The sequence below is a fragment of the Orcinus orca genome, chromosome 3 (genome assembly GCF_937001465.1).
Source record: "Orcinus orca chromosome 3, mOrcOrc1.1, whole genome shotgun sequence".
NCBI lineage: Eukaryota > Metazoa > Chordata > Mammalia > Artiodactyla > Delphinidae > Orcinus > Orcinus orca.
In genome coordinates this window covers 14,010,332-14,028,716 of record NC_064561.1, presented here as the reverse complement: position 1 = coordinate 14,028,716, position 18,385 = coordinate 14,010,332, and the positions used below count along the sequence as shown (strand labels likewise).

Sequence of the window (18,385 nt, the reverse complement as noted above, 5' to 3'; positions counted from 1 at the left end):
CCCCGCTGCCGCAGCTGCAGAGTTGGGGTCAGGTCTGGTCCTTGAGCGGCCCGTCCGGGAGCACTTCTCTTCGCTCTGAGGTCAGGAGCTCTCCAGCCGCCGCGCCAGCCCCTGTTAAGACCCTCAGGGGCCCCAGTCCCCGCCCTCTCCTCTGCCCTCATTCCTCCCTCCCGGGGTCGCCCACGCAGCCTCACTTTGTAACAAGTTACGTTCAAATACAGAGGTTATCAGGTGTTTATTCTACCGAGCCACTTATTTGCTTTATTGTCTGCCCCACCCCAGAACGTAAAGTCCTTGAAAACTGGAACTTCGTCAGTTCGCCCCCTGCTCGCGCCACAACGAGCACTGAACTTATCTTAATAGTAAAGGAACAATACTCTCTCAACGCCCACTCAGTCGCAGAGCGCCTCGGGTCACGTGCCCGAAACGGGAACTATCATCGAGTCAGTCCTCCAGCCTCCCAGAGAGGACTCGGAAGTGCCCCAGAGCCGGCGTGAGTTATTCCGGCCGGGCCGTCAGCGCTTTTGTCCCGCCGGCGGCCGGGCTCCCGCGGTGCCCCCACAGCCAGTACGTGAGTCCGAGGCCGCCCGGGCTCCCGCCCCCGGCCCTAGCCTGCCACGCCCTTCCCTTCTTGGCAGGGTGCTAGCTACCCCTCGGGTCTCGGGCGGGATCCGGGAGGAAGCGCGCCCCCTCCCCACACATACATCAGGAAGCGCGTTCGGGGAAGTGGAGGGGAGGGAAGATTTCGGGCCGACCGAGGGGTTTAGGGCTCGCCCCTGGAATATAATGGGCTCCCTGCACGCCCCACCTCCGGGCGGGTCCGAGGGGGTCAGGGCCGGGTTGGGGCTACCCGGTGCGTGCAGAAGGGCTGGGGCCCCGCACCCGTGTTTTTCAACTCTTCGCTGCTGTTTCGGGCGGGAAGGGAACACTGAAAATTAGTGCTTTAAAATAAGCCCCCGTGGCAGTTCAGTTTGGCCTTGGGATTTGAGAGTGAATACAAGCGTTGGAGGGACCCCCCCCCCCCTTTATTTTTCTTTGATGGGGCAGTGATGTTGAGAGACTCTTACCGCAGGTGTGGATCGAGCCGCTGGGAGGCGCTTCTCGGCCTTCGCCCTAGGGGAGCTCACCTGTTTTACAGACAGGGGATCAGGCTGCCTGTAGCTGCCTCTCACAAGATGAGAAGGAATTGACTAGGTCCCAGGGAGAAGAAGGTCGAGGAGGCTCCTAGACCTGGGGACAGCCTGTGGGAGCCCAGGCGTGGGGATGTGAATTAGGAATGGGGAATGCCGGGGCTGGGTGTGCTGCTCTAAGACTTTTGGACTAGGAGGCCACCAGGAGTGTTTTCTTTTTGAAAACACGAGGATTTTTTCTTAAATAAGTTTTTGACTATGTAATGTATTCATATGGTTCAGATATTAAATATATGACAAGATGTCAGTGAAAAGGTTTTCTTCTGCCCAGCTGTCTGCCTAGGCCCAACCCCAGTAGATAACCAACCATACTTGTTAGGTTATTTGAGTGTATCTTCCCAGAGTTTCTTTATGCAAACACTGGCAGATCTGAATGTAGTTAGTTCCTCCTTTTTTTACACAGGTGGTAAGGTACTGTTCAGAGTTCTGCCCCTTCTTTTGGTAAATCTATGTTAGAGGTCATCAGAACACAAAGAGCTTTTTTTTTTTTTTTAATACATTGCTGTGGTATTGGACCGGACATTGTTTGGATGTTTTGGATGTCCTGTAATTTTTTAGATCTATTCAGGCCATTTGCGTTGTTTCCAGTTTCTTTGTTACATCAAACAATGGCACACCCAGGGACATTGTACCAGGGCTTATCTGAGCAAGGGTTTTTAAAGAAGGGATTAACAATGATAAAAAACTTTTGTTTTACATTAACTCTGCCATTTATTGGTAGATTGTTAAATATGTCAATACATTATTATAATAAGTCATGTAGAGTGTTTAAGGAACAAATTAAACCAAGTAACTTTTCTCTCCAGAGACTTGTGTTTATGATACTTAGCCTTACAGTAGCCTAATCAACCATCTATTAATGACTGTCTTCAAGCCAGTCTTTGCCCCTTTAGCTTCAGAAAATCTCCTTTGCTTACCTTATTCCTTAGGATGACTAGAAATCTCTTCTCCCCTACCAAGTTTGAGAGTGCTCTATTTCATTTTTTACTTTAAGGAAAAATCACCTTTAATCATAAGGATTAAGCAGTAGAACCAACTTATGTTAACCAATTACAATTCTGATACTCGTAAACTTAATGCAATAACTAAATCACAAATCGTACTCTCTGTCCATCTGCGTATCACTTTTCTCACTCCTTAGTCTCATCTTTCATTTGTCCCATCCTCCCACTTCTGTCTTCTGAGTTGGTAAGCATTTTGCCCTCACATTCCCTCTTATTTTCTCTTTTTCTTTCTCTGGTCACCTCCAAGTCCAGTATAATATCCAAGAACTTAAGACACATAATTCAGATGGTAGATTGATTTATGGAATATGGTTGGTACTCTGAAAATCCACGGTAGCTGCAGGTGTTGCACCTGTTGCTTATTGAAGTGTGTTGTTAAGGGAGGAATTTTCAACCAGAGTGAGCCACAGTTCCTCTCTTGTGAGTCTACTCTTGAGAAGTGGCTCCTGACTCTCCTGGGCAGGGATAGTAAGAGTTACGGACAGATTCTTACTATCTGCATGTTCTTTTCTAGGCATTGGTGGTAGAATGTGAACAGCATGAAGCACACATTTGCCCGGAGGTGTGGGTCATGTGTAATTTGGAAGAAGTGGATGGCTTTCTGTGGCTGAAACTTTTAACTGATGTAACTAGGTTATTGGGATGTAACCAGCTCTCTCTCTGTTGAAAACTGATTAGAGAGGAGTTCCCCATCATCAGCTTTGAGAACTTTTAAGAAATTAAACCTGTCTGTCCCTCTCTCTATGCAGGAGTTGTGCTTTTGGAGCGATTCCTTTCTTGTGTCATAGGGGACACATGAGCTAGCCACCACATCAGTCTTGATTGGATTATAATAACCTCCTTCTAGACTGCAGGACTCAGTTCCCCCCCCACCCCCCGCTCCCAATCCATTCTCCCATTGCAACTAGTATGAGTGATCTGTATTTCTTTTAATTTTATATTATGAAGAAATGTAAACATAACTGGAAAGTAGAATAGTACAGTGAACTCCATACATCCATCACTCAGATTCAACAGTTATTAGGATTTGGCTACATTTGTTTCCCTTTTTCATTTTTCTTTGTTGAAGTATTTTAAAGGAAATTCCAGACATCATGCCATATTATCCTAGCATACTTTAGTCTTAAAAAAAAAAAAAGATAATGGCCACAATGCCATTATCTCACACCATCCTAAATTAATTCTGATTCCTTGATTTTATCTAACAGGAATTGGTAGACTTCTGGGTCTGTGGTCTGTTTTTGTATGGCCTGCAAGCTGAGAATGGTTTTTACATTTTTAAAGGGATGTTAAAAAGCAAAGCAAAGAGAAAAAAAGGAAAAGAAAAACAAGTAATAGAGTTGTATGTGGCCAACAAAACCTAAAATGTTTTCTGTCTGGCCCTTTACTAACTCCTGATTTGATCGAATAAGTGATCTTTCAAAATGCATATCTGAGTTTGTCCCTCTTTGTCTAAAACCCCTCGGGATCAAGTCTGGACTCCTCAGTATGATGGGCAGAGCCTGGTGCAGCCCTTCTTTTTGCCCACTTATCCAGCTGTGCCTGCCATCTTCTGTTCCAGTTGTCCAGAGGGTGGTGGACACCAGCCCCTTTGCACCTGCTCTTTCCTCTGTTAGAACTATTCCTCTCTTCTTGAAGCTCTTCCTAGTTCTTTGAAGCAGAGTCTATCCCTACCCCTTCTTCCCTCATCCATGACTAGTGTCTGCCATTTTTATCGTGTTGGTTGTTTTCCTGCCAGACTCTCATACTAGTTTGCAAGTCCTTATTGGCCAGGACTTGTTTTATGCATCTCTGTGTCCCTAGGACTAGCCCAGTGGCTGCAGAGAAAAGTAGGATATGGATCATTATATAAGTTTGCTGGGCAACAGTCAGTCGCAGAGATAACTGAGATACTAGAATGTATCTTCAGTAATGTTTGTAAGGATAACTTAATATTTTGTTATTCTCTTGACTGTCTTTACAATTTAGCGCTGTCTTAGTCCTTGTGGGCTGCTATAACAAAATACCGCAGACTAAGTGGCTTATAAACAAATTAATTTTACATAGTTCTGGATGCTGGGAAGTCCAAGACCAAGGCCCCAAGGGGTGTCTGTGGTATCTCTTTTCTAAGAACACTAATCCCATTCATGAAGGCTCCACTCTTCGTAACCTAAGCATCTCCCACAGACTTCCCACTTCTAATACCATCATTATGTTTTAGTGCTTTTCTGCCTGTGTTTTTGACTGAACTTTTCTTAGTCTTAGTATTGATTAATATGTATTTCATTGCAAACCATCTGTTTTCAATGAAGCTACACATTTATATTGCTCTGTTTTGATTTGTGGTTAAGGGGATTGGATGAACTACAATCAGATGATGGGAAACTCTGCTTCCACCCAAACAGAGGAGGTTAAGCAGGGCTAGAACAGGGAGACTCCTGGAGTCTGCCTAGGTTAGAGAGGTAAACAGTGAAGTATTTGTGATTTCATGTAGACCCGGCCAGTCAGCAGCCAATCAAACAAGGAATCCGAGAGGACATGAAGGGAACTGAGAATTAGCCTGTCAGAGAGAGAGGAAAGGGTCCATCTGGGTCAAGCATTAGTAAGTGTGGTGTCAGCAAGGGGTGAATTAGCATGGCCCCTTTGGTGTTTAGCAAGTCACTCCAGCTGGCCAGATGCAGAAGGCTTCAAGCACACTAGGTAGCCTGGGAACACCCACTGGGGAGTGTTCACGTGTGCATTTTACAAAATTCTTGACAGTTATTGGAAGAGAATTGGAAAGGGATAAGAACGAAGGTAGGGAGACTATGGCAGGAGTTCAGAAGGGAATTTAGGAGGGCTTAAACTAAGGCCCTAGCAGTGGAAATGGAGTGGGGGGTGGCGGCATGAGAACTGTGTAGGCAGTGGAATCAGCTGGTCTTAAGCGGTCTTTTGGATGTGGAGTGGTGAGGGAAAGAGAAGTGCCCGAGACAGGTGGATATGAGGCTCTATACTTGAAGAGAGGAGTGTGGGCCAGAGATGAGGTTCTACAAGACAGCTTGTAGGAGCCACGCATATGTATGGGACTGCCCAGGGAGAGCATGTAGAGTCACAAGAGGAGAGGTTCAAGACGGGACAGGGAGCCAGGAACATCCAAGGGCTAGCAGGCGGGGGAGTCAGCACCTGGCCCTGAAGAAGCTAATGCAGCATGGTCTGAGTGGAAGAATTCAGATTAAATAGATGAGGCATGAGGGGAGACGGGACGTGAAGACCACTTTTCCAGGACACAACTGTGAACAGGAGACAGGATGGCGAAAGCAGTACCTGGAGGGGAAGGTATAGTTGAGAGAATTTTAAATTTACATTTTGACATTTTTAAACTTTTTATTTGGAAATAATTTCAAATATGTAGAAAAATTTTAAGAGTAAGAATAGTGAAAAAAATACCCTTTACTCATTTACCTGTGGTTAACATTCTACTTCATTTTGTCTTCTCTCTCTTGCTCTTTCATGCATATCTATCCATCTATCTATCTATCTATTTTTTTCCTAAACCATTTGAGGGTAACTTACATACATCATGCATGGCCCTTTATCCCTAAACACTTCAGTGTATATTTATAGGGATATTCTCTTGCATAACTACAGTATTAATTGTCAACTTGAATAAATTTAAATTTGATATTACTTTTGCCTAACTTATCATACATACTCCAGTTCCATCAGTTGGCACGATTATTTTTTATAAAGCTTTTCCCTTCACTACATATCCAGGTGAGGTCAGGTATTGAATTTGTGGTCAAATCTCTGCAGGCTTCTTTCATATGGAACATTTCTATAGCCTTTCTTTGTCTTTTATGAAAATGACATTTTTGAAGAATACAGATAGCTTTTAGTATAATGTTCTTTATTTTGGATTTATCTGATCTACCTGATGTTTCCCTGTTTCATTTCAGGTAATGCATTCTTATAGGTGATGTGTCCTTCTCAGGGCATCACTTCTGGAAGCACATGATGTTTATCTGCCCCCACTGACAATATTAACTTAAGACCCCTAGCCAAGACTCTCCACTGTGTAATTACTATTTTACCCCTTGCGGTCTATGGGAGAACATTTTAAGACCATGCATATATCCTGCTCCTTGTCAGAATTTCTCCCTAGATTTAGAATCCATTGATAATTCTCCCCTGATCCAGTCTTTACCTTGATAGTTGCAGAATGCTGAGTTTTTTCTTGCAACTCTACTGCTGCCTCCACATTTACCAACCGGCCCTGGCATTCTGCTGTCAGCAAGAGGCCTCCCTTTCTCCCCTGTTTGTGCCTGTATGTACTCATGAAATCCTATTTTCAATGGCTTACAATTCTTTACATAATTATTATGGAGCCTAAATTCGATGTTGAAGCTGGGTCTTGTGCCCACATTTTTGTTTTGTTTTAAGCATCTCCTTATTTGCTGGCCTAACAGGATGTCTTAGCCCCCAGCCTGGAATCCTCCTGCTTCCTTTTACTAGGTTATGGTAGTAGAGACACAGAACAAGGTGCTAGATGTGTGCTCGTTAACTCAGGTATTTTTGCTTCTTAGCTGTCAGCAGACAGAGCTAGAGAATATATATACATTTACACATGTATACATACAAATTTAAATACATGTGAATATACATTTATATGATGTGCACATTTATATATAATTTAGAAATCATGAGTTCACACCAGTACCTCCAATTTGTCCACAAAGGGTTCTTTCTTATCTTCCCCTGTTCCATATTTTTATATTCCTACTTCCTCCAGGAGGGCCCTGGCTCTCAACTAAATCAACACATTTACTCAGTCTCATAATAGATCTAAAATTGTTTCTGAATTGTTTTGCCCATTCCACTACAGAAAGCAAACCTGCTAAAAAGGATTGTTTGCAGCTCTTCCCCACTTCCCCCTCCAGCCTTCCCAAGACTGAGAGTATATAGTATAGTCACATACTATGTACCCGAGTGACATGGGTTAGTTCTTTGTTTCCTTTTTGTTTCCTTCTTGTTATGGTATTCATGTGAAACACAAATGAGTTAATTTGTTTCTGTTCACTTTCTGGTTTCACTTTCCCGTTGTCCAGTTTTGTCACTGATTTAATTTTATTCTTTGAGTCTGCAGAACATGATCATGCTTCCGTGGGTAAAGACTATACAAAAAGCTGTACTCAAGCATCTCTCTCCCCTCTCCCTTCTGTTCTGTTCCCCCACCCTACCCCTTATAGGTAACAGGCTTCACTGTTCTGTGGATTCTCACATTACTGAAAAGATAAGCAGCTGTATGCTTGTTTTTTTTATTTTCTTACGTAGAATGTAGCATATATGCTTTTCTTCACTTTACAACCTATCATGGAAATTGCTTCCTATCAATTTATAGAAATGTTCCTCATTCTTTTTTAGTTCTCCAGTGTGTATATGTGCTGTTGTAGTTTATTTAACCAGTCTTCTGTGCTTGGACGTGTAGGTAGTTTTCCAAATTTTGTAATTAAAAAAAAGGCTACGATGAATAACTTTGTGCATATATACTTTTGTATTGTTGGAAGTGTATCTTTGGTTTGAATTCCTAGATGGGATTTCTCGATTAGAGAATAATGCATACATAGTTGTGTAGATATTGGCAAATTTCCTTCAACAGGGGTTATGCCAGGGGTTTGCATTCCCAGTAATGGATGAGAATGCCTGTTTCCCCACAGCCTCACCCACAGAGCATATTGTTAAGTTTTTGAATATTTGCCAATCTGATAGATGAGAAAGGGGATCTTTATATAGTTCTTATTTGCATTTCTCTTATTACGAGTGAAATTGAAAACATGTTTAAGGGCCATTTTAGTTTTTCTTTTTGTGAATTGTCTTCATGTCTTTTGCCCATTTTTCTGTAGGATTTTTAGACTCTTTTTCTTCAACTTTTAAAAATTCTTAGTATATTAGAGATATTATCACTTACATAAGCACTTATATATGATGTATGTTGCAAATATTTTCTTCCACCTTGTCATTTATTTGTTGATTTTGCTTATGGTATTTTTGCCATGCAATTTTACTTTTATTTCTATATAGTCCAGTTTATTAATCTTTTCATTTATTGCATCTGGGTGATAGAAAACTTTCTCTGTACTTAGGTTATGGAGGCATTCACCCATGTTTTCTTCTAGCATTTGTATAGTGTTTTTAATATTTAGAGATCTGCTACATTTGGAGTTTATTCCTGTGAATGGTGTAAAGAATAGATCTAATTTTATTTTTTTCCAAATGGCTTTATACTTGTTCCAACACTATTAAAAAGACCGTTTTTGCCTCAATAATTTGATATACCATCTTTATCATATACTTGATTTCTTTGTGTAATTGGGATTATTCTGAATTTTTATTCTATTCTGTTTATTTATATACCAATACCACACTGTTTCAGTTGTAACAGCCTTTTGGCATATTTAGATATCTAGTATGGTTAGTTCTCCTCCCTTGTAGCTCTTCCTTTCCTTTTTTTCCCCCTGACAAATTTTGTGGGTTTCCCTGGCAGTTTTAGGGGATTAGTTTTATGGCTGTAGAAACTTGAACGTCTTTCTCTTTTCAGGGCTGAGGGTGAGTAGAGGTGGAGGGGCCAAGGCCAAAGGGAATGGATGGAGCAGGGTCTCTGATGTGATGGGAGCAGGATTCAGATGAACGGTGTGTTGCTGTTGATGGTCTGGAATTCCACTGCCCACCCAGTAGCACTCACATTTTAAATGGCATGGACTGCTCTGCCCAAGGAAGTAAAGAAAGGGAGCAAGGAACTAGGTCATGCCAGCATTTCTCAGTGACTTCTAATGATCTCTTACCTAATATTACTTAATAGTCATTTTGTGAAGCTTTCTCAGATGAACCACCTTTTTAAAATGTCTACTGAGTGATTCTTTGTTTTATCTTCCTGGTGATATTCTGGATTCCTAGCTCCTCCTGTTCTGTAAATTTAAATTCAGAGTCCATCATTCCAATCCCATAAGCATAAGTTCGATCATGAGTGTGATTCTTTATATGTGTCTACTCCAGAGTATATATCTTACTTTTAGTGCCCTTGCTTTCTCGTCACATGTTCACATATAGCTTCTAAGTAGAACTACAGAGTACCAACCAAGAGGGTCTGATACCCAGGGTAAGAGGGGAAGTCTGAATTTTAACTAAGTCTAATCACAAATGTCTAAATGTCTAAGGTTGGGGAACAACTAGTTTAGAACTGTTTCTTTTGTTCTCAAGAGTCAGTCTTTTAGCAGGTGGATGCTGATGGAGTGCCAGCTGTGTGTAGAGTGCCTTCAGGGGAACAGAGAGTCACTGCCTGGGCCCTAAAATCTGCTTTGAGAAGGGGTTTACCTTTCCTGAGTCCTGTGGATTATCCTCAGGTTGTAGCCCTGATCCAGTAACCTGACCTTGATTAAATAATAAAGTAGATGGTATAGCATATAGAACTACCCAAGTGACTGGCATTGTTCTCCATACCTTATATATGTTATTTAATGTAATACTCACAACAGTTCTGTTGCCCTCATTTTACAGATGAGGAAACTGTGGCATAAAGAGGTTAAGTAACTTTCTTGAGGTCATACAGCTAGGTATTTGAACCTAGGTAGTATTATTATCCTTTGCTTGATGGTTTGTGTTTTAGCTTCTGATCTTTGATATGCTCTGACTGCAGTTAGCCGGTTCATAAAGTAGGAGTGAAAGCCTCTGCCTGGCAAGCCAGAGTGTGTTCTTCCATATAGAGTTCCTCCCTGACTAACCGCTCTCCAGGGTCAGTGTTTTCCTTGGAAGGGAAATCTAGGAGGGCCACACCAACGACAGGCAGCAGCAGCTTGTTTTCTTTCTCAAGTCTGATGTGACTGTCCTCATGATTTCATAACCAATTCCCCAATACCTCTACTCATGTACTGATTTCTCCTTTAGTTTTGCTTGCCTGCCCTCTGCTGATTATGTCTTCTTAGCTTTTGTTTTATTACTCTTTCAGTCTCCTATTTTTCAGAAATTACTTCTACCCACTGTTTGTTTTTCCAAGACTAGGTGGCATTTTTCAGAAATTGATCAATGTTGCCTTTGGTTCTGTGCGTCATTCCAACCCGTTTCAACTTGCCTTCATGCTAAGCTGTTATGCAAGAATAGAAAAGCTCTCTGTTCCGTTGACAATCCAGGGCTCTAGCATTTTAGCGGTAGCTCCACAGGGACAGAAATTTTGGCATGTCCACCACTGTATCCCCAGCAGTTAAAAATGGTACCTATCACACAGCATGTAGTCAATAAACATTTGTTGAGTGAATGAGTGAATTTGGATGTAATTCCTTCAGTTTCTTCTAAAGTGAAGGTATCATTTTCATTTTCTTGGTTTAGTGTCACATTTGAAGACGAGGGGCACTGAGGATGAGGAATCAACTGAAAAGTGTGAAAATATTGGAAATGCAGAATCTGTGTGGCCAAAAATGGAAGGTCTTCACAAGGATCATATGCAGGAATCTAAGGTTGGTGAAACTTGTGATTGGGATAGCAAGGTAGAGAATCAGATGGAAAAGCCTGAGGGAAAAAGAATGAAGGAAGACAAAAGTGGCATCAGGGAAAAGATTGGCAAAACCAAGAATACAGCAAATATAAAGACAGAACAGGAAGATGAGGCATCTGAGAAAAGCTTACATCTGAGCTCAAAACATGTTACACACCAACCTGTCTGTATAGAACAGAAAAGCAGTGAACAAGGCAAATGTGTGGAGAGCATTAATGGAAACTCTCATCCCATTCTACAGCAGAAAACCAGTGCTGTTAAGAAATCACATAAATGTGATGACTGTGGGAAATCCTTCAAATATAATTCTCGACTTGTTCAACATAAAATTATGCACACTGGTGAAAAACGCTATGAGTGTGATGACTGTGGGGGGACTTTCCGGAGCAGCTCGAGCCTTCGAGTCCACAAGCGGATCCATACTGGGGAGAAGCCGTACAAGTGTGAGGAATGTGGGAAAGCCTACATGTCCTACTCCAGCCTTATAAACCACAAAAGCACCCATTCTGGGGAAAAGAACTGTAAGTGTGATGAGTGTGGAAAATCCTTCAATTATAGCTCTGTTTTGGACCAGCATAAAAGGATCCACACTGGGGAGAAGCCCTATGAATGTGGTGAGTGTGGGAAGGCCTTCAGGAACAGCTCTGGTCTCAGAGTCCACAAAAGGATCCACACAGGTGAGAAGCCCTATGAATGTGACATCTGTGGGAAAACCTTCAGTAATAGCTCTGGCCTTAGAGTCCACAAAAGGATTCACACAGGGGAGAAGCCCTATGAATGTGATGAGTGTGGGAAGGCCTTCATTACTTGCAGAACACTTCTAAATCATAAAAGCATCCACTTTGGAGATAAACCTTATAAATGTGATGAGTGTGAGAAATCGTTTAATTATAGCTCTCTCCTCATTCAGCATAAAGTCATCCACACTGGAGAGAAACCTTATGAATGTGATGAATGTGGAAAGGCCTTCAGGAACAGCTCAGGCCTTATAGTGCATAAAAGGATCCACACAGGAGAGAAACCTTACAAATGTGATGTCTGTGGCAAAGCATTCAGCTATAGCTCAGGCCTTGCAGTCCATAAAAGCATTCACCCTGGGAAGAAAGCCCATGAATGTAAGGAGTGTGGAAAATCATTCAGTTATAACTCACTTCTTCTTCAGCATAAAACGATTCACACTGGAGAGAGACCTTATGTATGTGATGTGTGTGGAAAAACTTTCAGAAACAATTCAGGACTCAAAGTCCACAGGCGGCTTCATACTGGGGAAAAACCATATAAGTGTGATGTGTGTGGAAAAGCCTATATCTCACGCTCTAGCCTTAAAAACCACAAAGGAATCCATCTTGGGGAGAAGCCCTATAAATGTAGTTATTGTGAGAAATCCTTCAATTACAGCTCTGCCCTTGAACAGCATAAAAGGATTCATACAAGGGAGAAACCCTTTGGGTGTGATGAGTGTGGAAAAGCCTTCAGAAATAATTCAGGCCTTAAAGTACATAAACGAATCCACACTGGTGAGAGACCTTACAAATGTGAAGAATGTGGGAAAGCCTACATCTCACTCTCAAGCCTTATAAATCATAAAAGTGTACACCCTGGGGAAAAGCCCTATAAGTGTGATGAGTGTGAAAAAGCCTTCATCACATACCGAACCCTTATAAATCACAAAAAAATTCATCTTGGGGAGAAGCCCTACAAATGCGATGTGTGTGAGAAATCTTTTAATTACACCTCACTCCTTTCTCAACACAGAAGGGTCCACACTAGAGAGAAACCTTATGAATGTGACAGGTGTGAGAAGGTCTTCAGAAACAACTCAAGCCTTAAAGTGCATAAAAGAATCCATACTGGTGAGAAGCCCTATGAATGTGACGTGTGTGGAAAAGCGTACATCTCACACTCAAGCCTTATTAACCATAAAAGTACCCACCCTGGCAAGACACCCTACACGTGTGATGAATGTGGAAAAGCTTTTTTCTCAAGCAGAACTCTTATAAGCCATAAAAGGGTCCATCTTGGGGAGAAACCCTTCAAATGTGTTGAGTGTGGGAAATCTTTTAGTTACAGCTCTCTCCTTTCTCAACACAAAAGGATCCATACAGGGGAAAAACCCTATGTGTGCGATAGGTGTGGGAAGGCATTCAGGAACAGCTCAGGCCTCACAGTGCATAGAAGGATCCACACAGGTGAGAAACCCTATAGATGTGATGAATGTGGGAAGGCATACATCTCACACTCAAGTCTTATCAACCATAAAGGTGTCCATAGTGGGCAGCAGCCGTATAATTGTGAGTGTGGGAAATCCTTCAATTACAGATCAGTCCTTGACCAACACAAAAGGATCCACACTGGAAAGAAGCCATACCAATGTAACGAGTGTGGGAAGGCTTTCAATATCAGATCGAATCTCACCAAGCATAAAAGAACCCATATTGGGGAGGAATCTTTAAATGTAACAAATATGGGAAGTCATAGTAGCACATCACAGAAGAGAACTCACGAGGGAGGGAATGCTCTGGATGGGACCAGGATGAGCATGTCTCTGTAGGAGGCAGAGCTTATCTAGTATTAGAGAACCCAAATGGAAGAAAAATCTTACAAGAGTGTCTGAGGTCCTTGTTCATGGCTTATAGTTTACATAGTATAAGTGAAACCATGAGTAATTTTTTTCTCTGTGATTTTCAATCATAGCCAGGAAGGAAGGTTCCAGTGTCAAAGTAGTTGAGCCCTTATGGAATATAAAATAGTTCGTACTGGGGATAAAACCTATCAAAGTTATGGAGTATGAGACAACCTTCAAAATAAGTAGATATTTCTGGACATAAAAAACACAAATGAGAAAAAGACTTCAATTAGAAGTCTCATAGTCACCATCAGAAAGTTCATATTTGGGTAAATTATGTGAATAGAAATGTAGGAAATTCAGGTGTAGCTTTGAATTCCAATTATCCATTGGTCAGTGGAAAAGATCCAAGAAGGACCTCCAGTAGGCAAATTCAGGGAGGGGCAGGCTTCAGGGAATATAAATTAATATCATAGTGGTCATGAAGAATAACTTTGATTTAACTGATTTGCGGGGAGTGATGACAACTTCTGAAATAAAATTTGGATTTCATTGTAGGAAGTGTAAAAAGTGTAGACGTATAAATCTAACAGGAGATAGAAGAGAGTCACTCATAAATAAATTCAAGTTGATTGGACTGTTGTAATGTTGTGCTATACATTATTGAATGGGTGAAACTTTAAAATTTTTCAAATGAACCCTCTCAATAAATGATGAATGTGTGATAAGTGAAAACCTCACACATTATGCTACAAATGAAGAGTTATACCATGGACAGAAATTCAGCACATTCAATAACTAATGGAACACATCTTCAACATGAATTTGTACCTTACACAAAAAGAATTGATTCAGGGATTCCTATGAATAGGAATGATGAGAAGGAGAGCATTTTATTGCAAGAGCTAAAAAGCTAAGTAGCTACCAGTAATGGAGGAATAGGAGGAAATTCATGCTTCTTAACAATCCTGTTAAATGTTTGATTGTGTTACTGTAAAGATTTCATGCACTGCGTGTGTGTATTGTCTGTTGTAAAATGTTGTGAATACTTTATTCAGGGCTCACTCTCGGCCATGAAGAGCCAGATAGTTGTGGCAAGGTAAGGTGAAACTCCAATAAAGGAATTCTTCAAAAGTAAACAGGCTGTTACATACTTTAGGTGGAGTATCATACAGAGAGAGCCATTTGTTTGTCTTATCTTTGGGGGGTAAGTTATACCAGATCCAAACCAAGGAGTGCCCAGGGGACTCATCTCACAGGGCTAGTAGCTCACATTTCATGAGAAATTAGGTTGTGTCTCCACCAGGAGAAGTGCAAATTGGATTAATCCTCATACTGGGGCTGGATCATAACCCCTGGGAGTGGACAGGCTGTGTGAGTGAGGAGTCACAACAGAGAAACAGTTCTCTTGGGAACAGATAGAATTTAACAAAATATTGTTAACTATGTGTAAGACTGTTAACCCGAAGAGTGAAAAGCAAGTCTTCTGAGAATTAAGTAACCTGTCTGAGAATACTCCAGGTGGGGCTTATCAGTAGAGATGGAGTTGTAAGTCAGGTCTCTCTGGCTCCAAAATCCACTCTTTACAAGAGAATAGTCTCTGGACAGATAGTTTTCTGATTCTCTCTAGGATTCCTGTTTCCAAACATACAGTTTCCATACCTCTCTTTAGAAGTATTTCTTTCACTTTGCCTCCAAACAAGGTAAGTTTTGATGGAGGAGGGTGGAGGTGGGGGAGGGATAGTTGTAGAAAAGGGAGAGGGAAAGAGCATTTCTGCCACTCAATTCCACTTTGAAATGTCATGACCACACTTGCTCTTTGTCCTTCTCTACATGCAGCACTGGCAAACCTGACCCTATCCACAGACATGGATTAGTGTATTCAGCAAATATTGTTGAGGATCTGCTAGGCACATCCATTGTCCTAGGTACTAGGAAGCAGGAGTAGATAGAGGAGAGAGACCCACAGCAAAGCCACCCTAATGGATGCTGAACTAAACTGTGGGCTTTCCAAGGAAAGTGACTTCCACCTACTGGGAAGGGAGGCACCGATGACATCTGAGCAGGATGTTGAGTTGGGTCCTTTTAAGAGAAGAATGGGAAAAATAGGATGGCCTGATCAAAGGGAGCGTTGGAAATGCTCATGCATTGTCCAGAGTGGCCAGTCCCTGGTAGTTCTGGTGTACAGTGGGCAGAAAGGAAAGAGGCCATGGAGTATTGATTTCCAGTGGTCACTGAGCATCAACCAATCTTTTCATTGGCTGAATATAGGGCCAGCTCTAACTGTTTTAGATGATCAGGTTACTTAAGGTTTCCATGTGGCCAGGGCTGTTGGTGTGCCTGTGGCTTGAAGTCCCCAATCCCCTCACACACACACATCTACATGAGCTCCACCTGGACCTAATGTGTCACCTACTTTTGAAAGAGACACAGGTTAAATAACAAGGGAGAAGACAGCTACCACAGGAATGGGGATTCTGAGCACCCCAGCCCACTGAGCACCTCCTCGTGCTCATGTTCCTACTACAGCCTCCATTGACCTGGACACATGGAAAATGGGCCCACAGTCTACCTAGGGCCAGATATGTGCTTCTTGGACTGATCCCAGATGAGGAGGGGTCTTCAGGTCTCCAGCCACTCCAGGCAGACTGTGAAGAACAGATCCAGTGAGCTGGTGCAGCTGCATCTGTTCAAGGCCACCTCAGGACTTGAGCTGGTTTAGGGACCACCAGCCACCACCACCTCCCAGAGGATGTCTGACATGCAAGAAAAATAAAATTGCCAAGGTGTAGGTAAATTGAAACACTGTGATTTTTAAAATGCCATGTCTAATTCTCAAGGCTAAAAGATAAATAGAATTGGAATATTGGACAATAGTAGGTAAATTGGAAGCTGGGACATCTGTGTGAAAGCAGGCTAAAGTGCTTGTATTATTTAGGAGGAGGGTGAAGATGCTGTTTAACTCTAGATTTTATTGAGTTAAATGTGGTAAAATGTCATGGGCAAGCACTAGAAGGATAGAAATAAAGCATATAAATCTAAAAATCTTGACTGGAAAATCTCAAAGTCTAGAAAAGAAAAAATGATGTTGAAAAGGTGAGACAGTACTTTGTTTCTGGTGGAGGTAGTCTAGGTTCTTTGGATCAGTTTCCCACCTGTTTTTTAAAATGCAGGTGGTGTGCCCTCCCTTCCCCTTAAAAGAGCGTGGAGGCTGAAAAGACTGCAGTTAAAACAGGTAGGGCTGTTTTAAGGTGGGATCTCGTCATCAGAGGTGAACACCAAAGCAGCTTAGACCGCAGACTTTGCTGATGATGCAGAGTTAGGCACCACTTCACCAGCCACAGAGAGTAAGAGAGAGAGGATGATAGGGCCAGGTTCACCCAAGGTGATGAATCTTATAGGTGACTCTTCTGAAGTTAAACTGGGTTCCCAGAGTACTACACCGTCAGGACAAAAAACCCAAATCTAGACCCATCCCCCTCCCCACCCCCAGGGTACTTTAGAGACTGACCTCGTTACCGAGCATAGCAATAGGATTGAAGAAAAAGAGAAAAGAGAACATCCTGACAATTTGTGGTCCCTGACCAGCCCTTACAACCCAGGTAAACACAACTTGAGCCCTGGCAGAAGCAAATAAAAGTTCCTCAGAAGAGGACTCCTTCAATTTAGACCTCAGGTAACAATTTTTCAGGGGAAATAGTCAGCAAGCAGTCAAAGATAATCAGGCATATAAGGAAAAAAGGCAGCACGGCTGGAAACCAGCAGAAAAACAGACCCACATAGACATCACATTAGAATTATTGGGTGCGTTTGTGAAAACGACCGCTTAAAATATTTAAAGATGTATTTGGCAACAGATTGTGAAACAGGAGGAATGAGAATTGGTGAGCTGAAAGATAGGTTTGAAGTAGTTATCCAGAATGCAGCATGGAGATGGAGAAATATGGGAAAACTCAGAAAGATGGAATGGTCTCACTAGGAAGTTTTAACATATATTTAACCACAGTCTTAGAAGGCAAAGACAGAAGAAAAGGGACAAAGGTAATTGGGCTGAGAATATTCCAGAACTGATGAAAAATAACAGGTCTATAGATTTAAAAGCTCAAAGAATACAAATTAGGATAAATTTACAAAGTCATATCTATGTGCATCATAGTGCAACTGCAGGAAATCAAAGAAAAAAATTAACAGCTGAAGATTTAAAAATTACCTTCAAAGGAACAGACTTCTCAACAGCAACAATGGAAGCCAAATGAGTGGAATGAAAATGTCAGTATAAAGGTAGAAAATAACTGTCAACCTAGAATTTTATACCTGGTGAAGATATCTGTTAGGAATGAGGACAAAATAAGCACATTTTAAGACAATTTGTTCCATTCATTCCCTGCTGACCCTCACTAAAGGAAATTTTAAAGAATGCACTTTAATATAGAAGGAAAGTGATCCCAGGTGGGGTTTTGAGATGCAAAAAGAAAGAACAAAATAGGTGAGCAAATGTAATAACATTTTATACCAAACAATAAAAACGCAGAGTTGTTAAGATAGGCTTAAAATACCAGACAAGACTGATAAATAAGAGAGAGTAAAAAGGATTGAGGTATTAGGGTGAAGGTTTTGGTTACTCTTGTGAATATTGTAAAATCTAGAGGAATCATAAAAATACAACATATAATTTCAATACTAGTAGAAAATTTTAAGCAAAAAGGTAAATTTAAAAAGAGGGGTGAAAATAAAAAAAAAAAAAGAGGGGTGACACTGCTGGGCATATACCCTGAGAAAACCATAATTCAAAAAGAGTCATGTACCAAAATGTTAATTGCAGCTCTCTTTACAATAGCCAGGACATGGAAACAACCAAAGTGTCCATCATCGGATGAATGGATAAAGAAGATGTGGCACGTATATAAATGGAATATTACTCAGCCATAAGACGAAACAAAATTGAGATATTTGTAGTGAGGTGGATGGACCTAGAGTCTGTCATACAGAGTGAAGTAAGTCAGAAAGAGAAAAACAAATACCCTATGCTCACACATATATATGGAATCTAAGAAAAAAAATCATGAAGAACCTAGGGGTAAGACGGAAATAAAGACACGGACCTACTGGAGAATGGACTTGAGGA

At 41.5% G+C, this 18,385-nt stretch overlaps 2 protein-coding genes across 8 annotated transcripts in view; both read left to right on the top strand.

The window, feature by feature from the left end:
* The first annotated feature begins 470 nt into the window (after positions 1–470).
* ZFP62 (ZFP62 zinc finger protein) overlaps positions 471–18,385 on the top strand; it is a 40,184-nt gene continuing 22,269 nt past the window's right edge. For 2 of the 6 annotated variants that reach the window (XR_004475567.2, XR_007476770.1), the window contains exons 1-2: positions 602–5,488; positions 10,529–14,359. Coding sequence is in view for 4 of the 6 variants with exons in the window: in XM_033401605.2 (XP_033257496.1) it covers positions 5,461–5,488; positions 10,529–13,245 (2,745 nt within the window). In the remaining 2 variants the exon portion in view is untranslated. Of the gene's footprint in view, positions 568–600; positions 5,489–8,262; positions 8,840–10,528; positions 17,953–18,385 lie in introns of those variants that run through there. The other 4 variants (XM_049708579.1, XM_012535832.3, XM_033401605.2 and 1 more) reach the window with 4 other exon arrangements.
* The window catches only part of MGAT1 (alpha-1,3-mannosyl-glycoprotein 2-beta-N-acetylglucosaminyltransferase), a 65,380-nt gene continuing 57,547 nt past the window's right edge, over positions 10,553–18,385 (top strand). Inside the window, exon 1 of one of the 2 annotated variants that reach the window (XM_049708592.1) lies at positions 10,553–10,656. The gene's annotated coding sequence lies outside the window, so the exon portion shown is untranslated. The remainder of the gene's footprint in view (positions 10,657–18,385) is intronic. The other variant, XM_049708590.1, reaches the window with a different exon arrangement.